At 35.7% G+C, this 12,630-nt stretch overlaps 1 protein-coding gene across 1 annotated transcript; it reads right to left on the bottom strand.

The window, feature by feature from the left end:
- Positions 1 to 11,647: 11,647 nt before the first annotated feature.
- On the bottom strand, positions 11,648 to 12,282 carry LOC123234734 (histone H3-like centromeric protein A). Its single transcript, XM_044660694.1, has one exon. The coding sequence runs from the start codon at positions 12,272 to 12,274 to the stop codon at positions 11,837 to 11,839; it is 438 nt and encodes a 145-aa protein (XP_044516629.1). The 5' UTR covers positions 12,275 to 12,282; the 3' UTR covers positions 11,648 to 11,836.
- Between the last annotated feature and the right edge of the window lie 348 nt (positions 12,283 to 12,630).

Genomic DNA, 12,630 nt, shown 5'->3' with positions numbered 1-12,630 from the left:
GCTACAAAGCATGCTTTCCTTAAATACCTTTTTAATATTCCCCATTTTTGTTGGTGTTTTCACAAAGTTCTAGTATCAGACAGTGGCAGCTATTGGAACTGCCAGCCTAGCTTGGAATATGATGGGCAATGACAATATAACTAACATCCAGCTTTTAAAATATCTTCACCATTTTGATTTCTTGTTGCCAGGCTAAAAAATGTGCTAAGTTTTTGTTGACAATCAGCATCTGTTTTCATTATGTCATGTGATGATGATGATAGCTAACAATTATATAGCACTAACTCTATATGCCAGACACTGTGCTAAGTGTGTTTCAATGATTATCTCATTTGATCCTCATAAAAATTCTGGTAGGTGAGTGTTATTTTTTTTTAAGTCTATTGGTAGTATAAGCTATGACCTATAGTAATTTAAACATTCATAGTAGAGATTTTTTTTAAACCCTTACCTTCCATCTTGGAGTCAATACTGTGTATTGACTCCAAGGCAGAAGAGCGGTAAGGGTAGACAATGGGCGTCAAGTGACTTGCCCAGGGTCACACAGCTGGTAAGTGTCTGAGGCCAGATTTGAAACTAGGACCTCCTGTCTCTAGTCCTGGCTCTCAATCCACTGAGCTACCCAGCTGCCCCCTGTAGTAGAGATTTAATTGCCCTGTAGAAGCTATTCTGGGGTGTATCATAAATCTATGACTACTTCTGTCCATGTTGTATGTAACCCACTTCTACATAACAGCTTGTAGCTTGATGGCATCACTGGACCAGCAGATGACATCAGTGGCCCAGTGGAAAAAAAGGCAACAGCAACAGCAATTGCAAAGAACGGCAGAGAAGGGTTTCCAGTGAGTTTGATTGTCTAAGAATGTGAATTACATTGAGTTTATGTGTTCCCACTTCTGCGTCCTCTCCACACATATGCCTATGCCACTTGTATTTCCTATATGTATTTCCTCTCCCATTATGGTGTGATGATAGGTGGAGTATATTGTTGTGTTTTAATGGGGTGATTTCCCTTCTCATTTATTCTGCTGTTCTGTTTAATTAAGCATCATTGCTTTAAAATAATATGTACTTTGGGTGGTTTTGTAAAAAGGATGGATACTCAGTGTTAGATAAACCCCAGAGTCAGAAATATTTGAGAAATTACCCCTCCCTCCACACCACTTCCTCTGACTTTTTCTGACAAAAACTTCTAGGAAAACTGAAAAGTAGTGTGGGGAAAGATAGGCTTAAACTAATATCTTTAAACCATAGGTTATAATAAGCTTCAAATAGATATGTAGGCTAAATATTAAAGCTCATACCATTGTTAAAAAGTTAGAAAAGAAGTCAATAACATTGTCTTTCATAGCTCTGATCTGGCAGAGCATTTTTAACAAAATGGGGGATAGAGGCAATCACAAATGATAAAACAGATAATTTTGATTCCATTTTATTTAATCAACAAATCATTCATTCAACAAGTATTTATTTAGCTTCTGCTATGTGCCAGGAACTATGCTCATGTGTAGATATATATATATATATATATTGGAAAGTTTTTATGCTAACAAAATCAATTTGTTGTTGTTCAATCATTTCAATCGTGTCTGACTTTTTGTGACCTCATTTGGGTTTTCCTGACAGATACTGCAGTGGTTCACCATTTCCTTCTTCAGCTTATTTTTACAGATGTAGAATAGAGGCAAAGAGGGTTAAGTAACCTGCCCAGGGTCACTCAAGTGGTAAAATGTCTGAGGCTAGATTTGAATTGCTGAAGATGAGTCTTCCTGATTCTAAGTCTAGTGCTCTATCCATTGTGCCAACTCGCTGCCCATAACAAAGTTAAGCTAGAAAGAGAAGCTATAAATTGGGTAAAATTTTCCATAAAATTTTTGATTAGAGCCTGATTCCAAGTTATAATTAGAAAACAATATAAAAATATACAAGGTCAAGAGCCATTTCTCAATATAAAGTGATCATCGTTTTTGAGCAAATAGTTCTCTAAATAGGAATTGCAAACTACTGACAATGAAAAGGAGGCTCTATGTCCTAATAGGTAATATCCAATAGGTAAATAAAAAGAGTTTTTAAGTTTTATCTCACACCTAGAAAATTGTTTATGTGTACAAAAGAATTGAAAAGCTAATGATGGAGGGGCAATATTCTGTTGGTGGAACTGCAAATTTGGTCCAAATGTTCTAGAAAGAAATTTGGAATTATAATAAGAATGTTCATAAAATCTATAGAGTAATATATGATAGAAAATGTTCATATCCTTTGCCCCAGAAATACTACTGCTAGGCATGTATCCGAGAGAAGTAAAAGACAAAAAGGAAAATCCCATATTTATAAAATATTTATATATATGTAAAATATTTATAGCAGCACTCTTATGCTTACAAAATAGTTCCAATCAGTTAGGCAATAGATAAACAAATTATTGGGCATGAATGTAATGAATGTTGCTGGGTGGGAAACAATGAAGATGAAGACTTCAGAGAAGAGTAAGAAGACTCACATGAGCAGGTGAAGAATAAATTAAGCAGAACCTGCAAAACAATACCTACAATGCAATACAAATGGAACATTGTCTAATTGTAATGATCCAAGTTTTTCTTGAAAGAAGAGATTTTTCCTCCTTCCCTTTCCCAATGCCCTTCCTTTTTTGCTGAAGTGAGCAACTTCTAGGTATGAAAAATGGTATGCACCATCAGACTCCATTGATGTATTGGTTAATGTTGCTGAAGTGCTTCCTTTATTTTTTCCTTTTTTCTTTCTTTCTTTCTTTCTTTTTTTTTTTTTTTGGGCTATATGTAGTGGCTCTCTCAGTAGAAGTGAAGGGATATTGTCAGAAATAAAAATGTGGTAAAACAAAAGATATCAGTAACATTTAAAAAATTTTAAATGGAGAACATTTTTGTTTTCCTCAGAGAGGAAAAAAAATGAGTAGAGGCGTGTCATTTTGAGTGAGTGCTAACAAATCAAACAGTGCTGATCCTGGGTTAGTTTTTAGAGTCTATAATTTGTGGGATAGCTAAGCTCTGGCTACATATAGATATCTACACTATGTTTCTAGAAAAACAGGCTTTAGTTCTCTATAGCTTACTTCTAGCAAAACTATCTAGATGATGATATGAATAAAATTTTCATTTTGCTTCTGTTTGGGGTGTTTCTTTTTCAGTACTTTACTAGAGTGGTTGCCTGACTGGTTATAAATTGGAAGAAATGCAGTATAAATGACAAGGATGTCTCAGTGGGCAGCCCTGATGAATTCATTAATTTGGGTATCATTGATCATGCACTGTGAAGTTAATCTTGAGATGTGGGATAGATCAGAGCATACATTAATAAGTGCATTTGTGCTTGACCTATAAAATGAGTGATCAACATGTCCCTTAGGGCCTTGAAATTGTCGAGTTCACAGTAGAACTAGCACCATCGCAAGGCAATTTTAAATGGCTAGTTTTACATTTTCATTGTAAGAAAATTTTGTGAATACTTTTTCTAATGGAAGCCAAGTGTTCTGATTCTGTTCAAACAAATTTGTGGCAATTATTAAAATTTTCTTCTTAAAGTTAAATTCCTTTTACCTCCTTTATTCTTCTCTCCTTTTTTTTTGAAGGAAACAGATGCTATTACTTCTTTGGAGTCTTCTGGCTTACAATAATAATAATACCATATATTTATTTTGAGTTTTATAGCTACAAAGCACTTTACATTCATTGTCCCATATGATTCTCATAAAATTGTAAAGTAGGTAACATAAGCTCCAGTTGCCTCACTCTAGTTATGGCTCTGAGATTTTCCTCCAAGAGGTACATCATTTGCACCCTAGTAATCCGTCTCCTTTTGGTAAGATTCAGATCCTCAATAGATCTTTTCTTCATCACTTTCTTCACATTTTGAAGGTTAAAACTTTCATTGTCATGTCAGGAAAGAGGGGACCATCAATATCCAGTTAACTGAAGTTCCCCATTGCTATAATATTGTGTCAAGCTTGAGATAGTCATCCAATACTTTAAATTTGTTCTTTTTGTTTTCCTGGTACAATTGTTTCTCTTTGTCTCTGTATCTCAGTCTCATTATCTTTTTCCACTTCTCTTGACCTCCTTTTCTTCCCATCTTCATCTTTACCCAATGACTTTCTATTATATTTCCTCCTTCCAGTTTTTATATTTCATTATATACATCTGCACATACAATGCTACTTTGTATTCACCCTTCCCTGTAGAAATTCTCCTTACTTATCCTATTCTTTTTGTATTAATATACCGGTCCAGAGTCATATTCCTATAATAGGTCTTTTCTTACCAGGTCTCAGTGATACCTAAAGAAGAATTTGTTTCCTTGCATTAGGATCTTTAGTTTACATCACTTTTTATATATACTTTGTACATTTATGTATGTCTTTGGGTATCTTTGGATATAGGTTTTATTATGACCAATTTTTTTGGATTTTATTTTCTTTTGTGAATTCCTGGCTACCTCTACTCATTTTCTTCCTATATTGTGCCCTGTTCTGTGGTTTCTATCCTGGTGGATATACATAAGAAGTTTTCTCTGTTCTTCCTATACAATTTAAAACTCTTTTAATTCGATATGTAAGACTTTAGATATGCAAAGCCTTTGATGATTCCTCCATTATTTGTGCTTTCTCTTATCATTCCCTAATTGTTGCATTCTACATTTTAACCAGAGCCTATAATCACTATGTTTTAAACTATGGTCATAATTCAAATTTAATTCTTAGCCTCCATCTTCTGAACTAGGTGTTGACTTCCCAAATAAGCCATTTCTCACCACTATTCCCCTTTTTTCCATTCTTGTTGAGATTGAGAATCTCTACCTCTTGTTCTTCTGTTCATTCCAAAGAATGTTTACGGCAAAATATTTGTAGATATGTTCAACTCTAGAGTTAACACTCTCCTTACATCTTATTTACCTTTTTACCCTGTTAGTACATTGATAACTATATTCAATTTAATTCGATTAAACAAACATTTATTAAGTGTCTAATATACGAAAAGCACTATGATAGGTGTTGGCAATATTGGCAAAAATTAAAACAGTCATTTCACTCAAGGAAGTTACATTCTACAAACTGAAAGGCAAATAGAAAGCACAAAGTTATGTAAATAAATTGTGTAAATAGAATTAGCTCGAGCCCATTAATAGTCAGAAATCCACTCAACCTAGGCGTGCTAATGATGTCATTCTCACCTCCCTTAGTGGGGAGGGGAGACGAGTTACCCACACGTGACTATAAGTAACAAATCAAGAATAAGGGACTGCCCTTTGGGCAGTCCAAATCAATGTAGAAACTGCCATTTGTCCATTTGAATTAGAGGTGGACCACAGGAAGTGATGAAAGACACGATCTCTTTAAGTAAGATAGTGAACTTCCTGTGGGGGCAGTTGCCCTCTCGAACTGGAAGAAGCAGCATCTCCTGAGACCACAGACAGCTTACACTCTATATTGTCACGTGGGTAAGTTAGGCTGACTTCCTTGGCCTAGCTGGGCCTATTCTAAACTCTGCCTATCTGGCTGTTGGGCCTTGTGGCTTACAGCTTCATTTATTAAGCTTTATAACCTTCTTCTCTCTCCGTCCAGGCCTTTGGCCTGGACTAGCCTCTCCCTTTCTCTTTATTCCTACTTTTTACCTACCAGATTGTAAATAAACTCCTCAACCTGATGCTGACTTGGGTCTGATTTAATTCCGGAATCAACCTGAATTGTTGATTCCTGGCGGCCACATATTTTAATATATATCTATAAATACCTAAATTTTCTTTCTTACAAAATATTAGGAGGGAGAGAGCACTAAGAGCTGGGGGAGTCAAAAAAGGCTTTATGTAGAAAAGTGACCCATGGATTGTTCTCTAAAGGAAGTTAAAGATTTTCTATCAAGCAAAGGTGAAGGGGATGTACATTATGAATACAGGAGACAACCTTTGTAAAGGCATGGAGAAGATGAGATTTTCTGCATGAGTAATAGTGATAAGACCAGTTTGACTGAAACAGAGAATGAATGAAAGAGGGGAGCATAAAAAAAAAAAAGAAAATAATATGGAGTTTGTAGAAGGAAGACAGACTGTGGAGGCATTGAATGTTTGATTGCATCATCTCTATTTCTTAAGAGGTTAGAGGGACCTCTGTACTTTAATCAAATCTGTGTTTTAGGAATATCAACTTGGAAACAGTGTAGAGGATGGAGTAGAGAGGGAAAGGATTGGCTACAAGAAGACCAATAAAGGGGCTATGTTAAAAGTTCAGACAAGAGTTAATGGTCCATAGGGGATGCTATGTCAGTGGAAGGACCATTTAAGAGATATGTTTTGGGGATAGAATTAACAAGGTGTGACAACAGACATGGGATGAAGGGTCAGGGAGGATGATTCCAAAGTTGCTGTATCTGGGTGGTTAAAAAAGAATGGTGGTGTTCTCAAAAGTAAAAGGGAAATATGGAGAAGGGATATTTTTGAGAGACAAATATAATGAATTCCATTTTGAGCTATCTAGAGGATATTATCATCCAGCAATCAGTTGATGCTACAGAACTGAAGATCAGAAGAGAGATTAAAGCTGGATAAATAGATTTGGGAGTCATCAATATATTTAGGATAATTATGAGCTCTTCAAAAGAGAAAATAAAAAGAAAGTAGAGGATATATAGAATACAGAGGCTTGGGGAATGCCTATACTTTACAGAATAGGATCAGGATTTACAGCAAAAAAAGAGATCATGAAGAAATTTTCAAACAAGTAAAAGAAGAGATAAGAGAGAGAGCAGTGCTATCTAAGAGATTTTCCAGAGAGGGGGCATAGTTGGCAGTGTTAACTACAGAGAAGTCAAATGGAATGAGATTTGGGGAAAAAAAGCTCTAGAATTTAACATCTAAAAGATCATTGGGGGGGGGGGTTGAAGGGGAAAGTAAGAACATGAATCATGTAACCATGGAAATTTTTTCCAAAAAATAAAAAAAAATATTAAAAAAAAAAAGATCATTGGTAACCATAAAGAGGGTCATTTCTTTTGAATGGTGGAGTCAGAAGCCAGAGTTCAAGAATCAGAGAAAAGAGCATTTATTTATTCATTCATTCATTCATTCATTCATTCATTCATTCATTCATTTATTTATTTGAAACCCTTACCTTCTGCCTTAGAGTCAATACTATATATTGGTTCCAAGGCAGAAGAGTAGTAAGGGCTAGGCAATAGGGGTTAAGTGACTTGACCAGGGTAACCCAGCTAGTAAATGTCTGAGTCCAAATTTGAACCTAGGACCTTCCATCTCTAGGCCTGGCACTCAATCCACTAAGCTATCCAGCTGCCCTCAAGAGAGTATTTAGAGGGGCAGCTGGGTAGCTCAGTAGATTGAGAGTCAGGCCTAGAGAGAGGAGGTCCTAGGTTCAAATCCGTCCTCAGACATTTCCCAGCTGTGTGACCCTGGGCAAGTTACTTGACCCCATTGTCCATCCTTACCACTCTTCCACCTATGAGCCAAAACACAGAAGTTAAGGGTTAAAAAAAAAAGAAAGAGTATTTAGAAAGGAAATTAGGGCAATGAATAATATATTTCATAACCTTACTTTGGCTATGAAAGAAAGAAGAAATATAGGATGGTAGTTTGAATGAATGTTAGGATCAAACTTTCAAGTTATCCTACTACTTTATCTTACCTTTTCTTATCTATTTCCCTCTTTTGTCATTTCTCTCTTTACCTTCCTTTTCCTTAAGTCTCTTTCTGCTATATCTTGAGACTTCTTCCTGTGTGCCACTTTTCCAGTTATTCTCTTCTTTTAGTTTCATAAATTCTCCCAAATCTCCCATCACTAAATTCAATATTTGGTTTTCTTAATACTTCCTCTATTCCTTAAAATCTTCAGCACGCTTGCTTCTCCTTCTCAAACTCTGAAATACTGTGACTATATTCCCTCCTCATTTCTTTGTAGCTTCCTTAAACAACACAACTGTTCAGCTCATGATTGTTTTTTTTGTTGTCATATAATATTTCAGTGAATATAATGATGTCTTAGAAAGAAAATGACTTCTAATACTATGAAAGAAACCTTCAAAGTTATGTTATTAACTTGACAAGCTATGTATACAGGTGTAACAAATATAGTCATTTTAAAGGGAGATGGAGGATTGTTTTTTTTAATGCTAATACAAGGATGGAATTTCCAAAAGAAATGAATGAATTTTGTATAGCTATCCTCCCTCCTCATTCAGTTTTATTAAAACAGGAGCTATGGAGCAGCACTTTTATTTGTTTCATTCATTTAGCACTAGTGACAAAATGGCTCTGAGACTTGCTGATATGAGGACATTAGCCTATTGATTAAATAATATGATGAAAAAGAAAGGATAATAAAGCACTAAAAGATTATTGCCTGAGACACTTTGCAAACAAAGCTGCTGAGAGGAGAGCAGTTGTGAGACCTTCAGTTCTAGTGAGTAATTAACAGGTTAGTAGGAATTAAAATAAAGGATACTGGTCAAAACACAGGATTATCAGAACATTTGTTGGAGAGAAGAATCACACATTTTGTTTCCCTGTAGAGTTCATTTTTCAGCATGGAAGTAATAAAAATAAGCATTTGAAGCTAGAGTGATATAGAACAATATATTTGAAATAGCACAAAAGAAAACTGTCTGATTTTATAGACAAGGGACCTGATTCTAATCTCGGCTATCATACATAAAACAGTAAAGACTTTCAAATGATATATTTTTGGCATTATGGATTGCAAAAAAAAAAAGACTACAACACCTGGTCAGGAGGGATCCATAGAATGATACCTGATGGAAATATATGATGCTGGCATTTTTGTGGTAGGAAAAAGAAATCTGTGTCCAGGAGCAGACCAGCCTGGGACACAATCAGGCATTTACCCAGTAGTCTACAGGATAATCTCTTTTGTCGATGTTGATTTTAACACTTTCCCAAGAAGGAACAGTGATGGCAATGACCTGTCCCATCTGGAAATTCTACCTATGATTTTGATACAAGATAGGAATTATATTACACTTTGAGACCATATAGTCCATGTTTCCTTCCCTTTGGTCCACTAATTCTATTCTATCAGTTTTGGGAACTCTCCAGGGTACTGCTATCAGCTTTATTTCTTGTTCTACCCTTCCTCTACAAGTTTCTTCCCTCTCTTCTCTTTTACTCTTGGGGGACAGTTAATATGCATCCAGGTATGCTTTGAGGCAATGCATATCATAACATTAGGGTGAGATACTTTTTCTTCTTTAATAAAAACATTTCAGAGTCTTAAAAACCTTAACTTATACAAAATTAATGGAGATTCTATGCTTTTTAACAATTTGGGAATATGTAGAGAGAAATGAATGTTTTTCCTGGAGTTACTAGTTATGTCTATGAAATACAAAGCATGTAGTTAACTTCAGTTCAAATAATGAATTCAATGAAAAAAAATTCCGTCCAACCACTTTTCGGTATCATGTGGACCATATGACTGGGTGACTGAATTTATTTCTTTTTTAGCTTTGCTATAGACTATTTGATGGTAAAAAGACAGTTATCTTATTGTTTTGAATCTCCCACAGATCCTGGCATAGTTATGAGCCCATAGTGATAGGCTCAGTAAATATTTGTGGAATTTAATTTTTAATTGTTTTTACATGGGGCAGTTGCTTCCACTTTGATATCACTCCAAATGTTAGATAGTTTTTTCTTCAATCAAGACCAAATTTACTCCTTTTCAACTTGTACCCATTGTTACTAGTTCTGTCCTCTGGGGGTCAGATTACCTTTTATTTAATCACATGTATATTTCTAATTTGCTAGACATAATCTGATGAATTCAGATATGGAAAGGTTCAAATCTCACTTTACAAGAAAAGTTGTCTTTTAATCAGATTTATTTTTCTCTGGCTTATTCACAAAGGAATATAATTATAGGAAGGACTGAAGACATTGTCTTGGGTCATGTATGAATAAATACTGCACTTATATTTCCATATGACACTTTAGCTGAGTTAAATCCTCACTGTTATCTTTCCAACGTAGCAGTTTCACAGTAGTGCCACTAAAGGTATGCCTGCTGTAGTTAAACACTTTGAGGGGGGCAGGAGGCCCTCAGTTCAAATATGACTGCAAACACTTCCTAGCTATGTGTCTTTGCAAGTCACTTATCCCCCACTGTCTGACTCTTACTGCTCTTCTGCTTTGGAACCAATACACGGTATTGATCCTATGATGGAAAATAAGGGTTAAAAAAAGACTTTGTGAAGTTATTTTAGATTTTATGGTTTTATTTATAAATTTCTACACTGTAAAAGAATGACTATGGTATAAAGATAAAATTTTTCATTGCCAATTTCTCCCCCTTCTCTTCTTCTTTTTAGTACTCACCATTTTGGAGGGATTAATATAGAAATAACCCTGGGATAGTCACTATCAAACAAATAAAAGTTATTTTTACCTATAACAGCCTGCAGAACATTAAATTCAAGAGTAAATAGCATGATAGAGCTGCTTCTCTGTGAATTCCACCAAAAATGGTGAGATCTGTAAGAAGAATGATGGTGATAACTCTATATGAAGATTAATATATCCTAGTCAGAAAGGAGATAGAAATTGCCTTTTTTCCTCAGAATACATTATTAACCACTTAAAAATTTGCAGAAATACTTTTGGAATGTGCAGGTGTAATTTCATCAATAGAAGTAAAGGTTGAAAAATAGGTATGCTCCAAGGGGTTTATTTAATGTTAACTAGAAGTAGTTTACCTCTGGATAGAACCCATGAAATGGCTAAGATAAAAAAGCTGAATCCCACAGCTTTCTATGGGTGACATATATTTGAACTCAATCGAAAATATGTTGACAAATAAGCATTGATCAGATGGCTTAATGCATATTTTTAAAAGATATAAATGGAGGGGATTTTTTTTGATGGCAAATCAGGGCCAGATCATTGATACTAGAAATTATAGATGGACTACCCTTAAAAAGCTTGGATTTATTGATCAGTGCAGAGTATATGAAAAAGAAAAGGTTGAAACAATGTAATAGCTTATTTCAGGTTGCAAAAATTTAGTACCTGCCAAAGAAATATCTGGCAGGACACATCCTGGTGCCTAAAAATTATACACTATGAGCTTGATATTTTTCATAAATTAATGAATAATAACATCATGCTTCAAATATAGACTTCAAGTTATCCTTGATAATTCATCCAATAAAACTTTACTAAAACTGGATCATTATTGAAGAGATTTGTTGGCCACAATGACTCAGATATAACATTGATCCATAAAAATTTAAGAATAACACTTTAAATAGAGGTCTCCATTCCAAAAACTTATAATTTTTAAGCTACATGGAATGAAATGCTTTTAAAATACTATAACCGAGAAGAAAATATCAAACCATGTGAGAACAGGATTAGATACAATATCATACCCTTTTTTCTTTTCTGCAACTGGAGACATCTCAAAGTTGCTTTCAGTGAGCTCACAGAAGATAATATTACAACCTAATACATTTATTCAACTTAAAAAAAGTAGTGTAGCATTTCACAAAACATATACTCACCTGCCCACAAACCATGAAAGAGTAGAAACACAGTATTTTGTCCCAATATGGCTTGTTTTTTTGTTTTTTTTTTTTTTTAATGAAAAACATTTTATTTAGATTTTGTATAAAGGAACAATTCAAGGTTCTCCAAAGGGTAACACTGTGCCCAAGAAATGGGTAAGATGACAAGGTGCTGAAGATGGGAAGTGGCAACTCCGGCCTACGAACTGAAATGGTTGGAGAAACAGAAAGGCACTAGATTTTTAACTTCTGGGTTTAAAGGTCCATTGGTACTCAAGTGTTTAGCCTAGTCCTTCCTGTAAACCTCGGATCCTTCGGGCCAGTTGAATATCTTTGGGATACAGAGTTACCCTCCGGGCATGTATGGAGAGAAGGTAGGCATCTTCAAATAAATGAGTTATAAAAGCTTCTGCTGCCTCCTGTAGGGCCAGTAGAGCATGGGCTTGCCAATAATAATCCACGCCTCGAGTAAACCGGAGACATATTTCTCTAACTAGTCGACCAAAGGGTGCCTTCCTGATGAGCAGATCGGTGCTTTTCTGTAACTTTCGGATCTCCCTAAGAATTCGCTGACTGGTTCCACCCGGGTAGCGTCGCCGGCGTGTGGTGCCTGAGGGGATGGTGGGGATGGTGTTGGTAGAGGTGGAGGTGGAAGCGCGGGTCTGAGTCTGGCTCGAGGGGCGCTTCTTTGGGGTGGATTTGCGACGAACTGGCTTCATGGTCCTGCCTGCGGTCCGGAGGACACGGGGCAGTCCAGAAGAAGGGAGAAGGTCTGAGAGGGAGCCGAGCCGGAGGAGGCTGAAGGAGGGCGGGGTGGCGTGTGCTTGGACTCAGTCTCAGCGATTGGCAGTCACCGGCTGCATCTAGGAAGGTACCTCTTAACCGATACTCTTCGGATTACAATTCCCCAATATGGCTTGTTTTTGAACTCCATTCAAAAAGATGAGATAAAAATAGTGATCATGATGATGATATCAAATGACTAAGATACAATGGTGCAATAACAGTATCTTTGATGAAATATATATATATATATACACGTATATATATATATACGTGTATATATATATATATA

This window comes from Gracilinanus agilis, chromosome 2 (assembly GCF_016433145.1).
Source record: "Gracilinanus agilis isolate LMUSP501 chromosome 2, AgileGrace, whole genome shotgun sequence".
NCBI classification, from domain to species: Eukaryota; Metazoa; Chordata; class Mammalia; order Didelphimorphia; family Didelphidae; genus Gracilinanus; species Gracilinanus agilis.
This window is presented reverse-complemented; position numbering and strand designations above follow the sequence as displayed.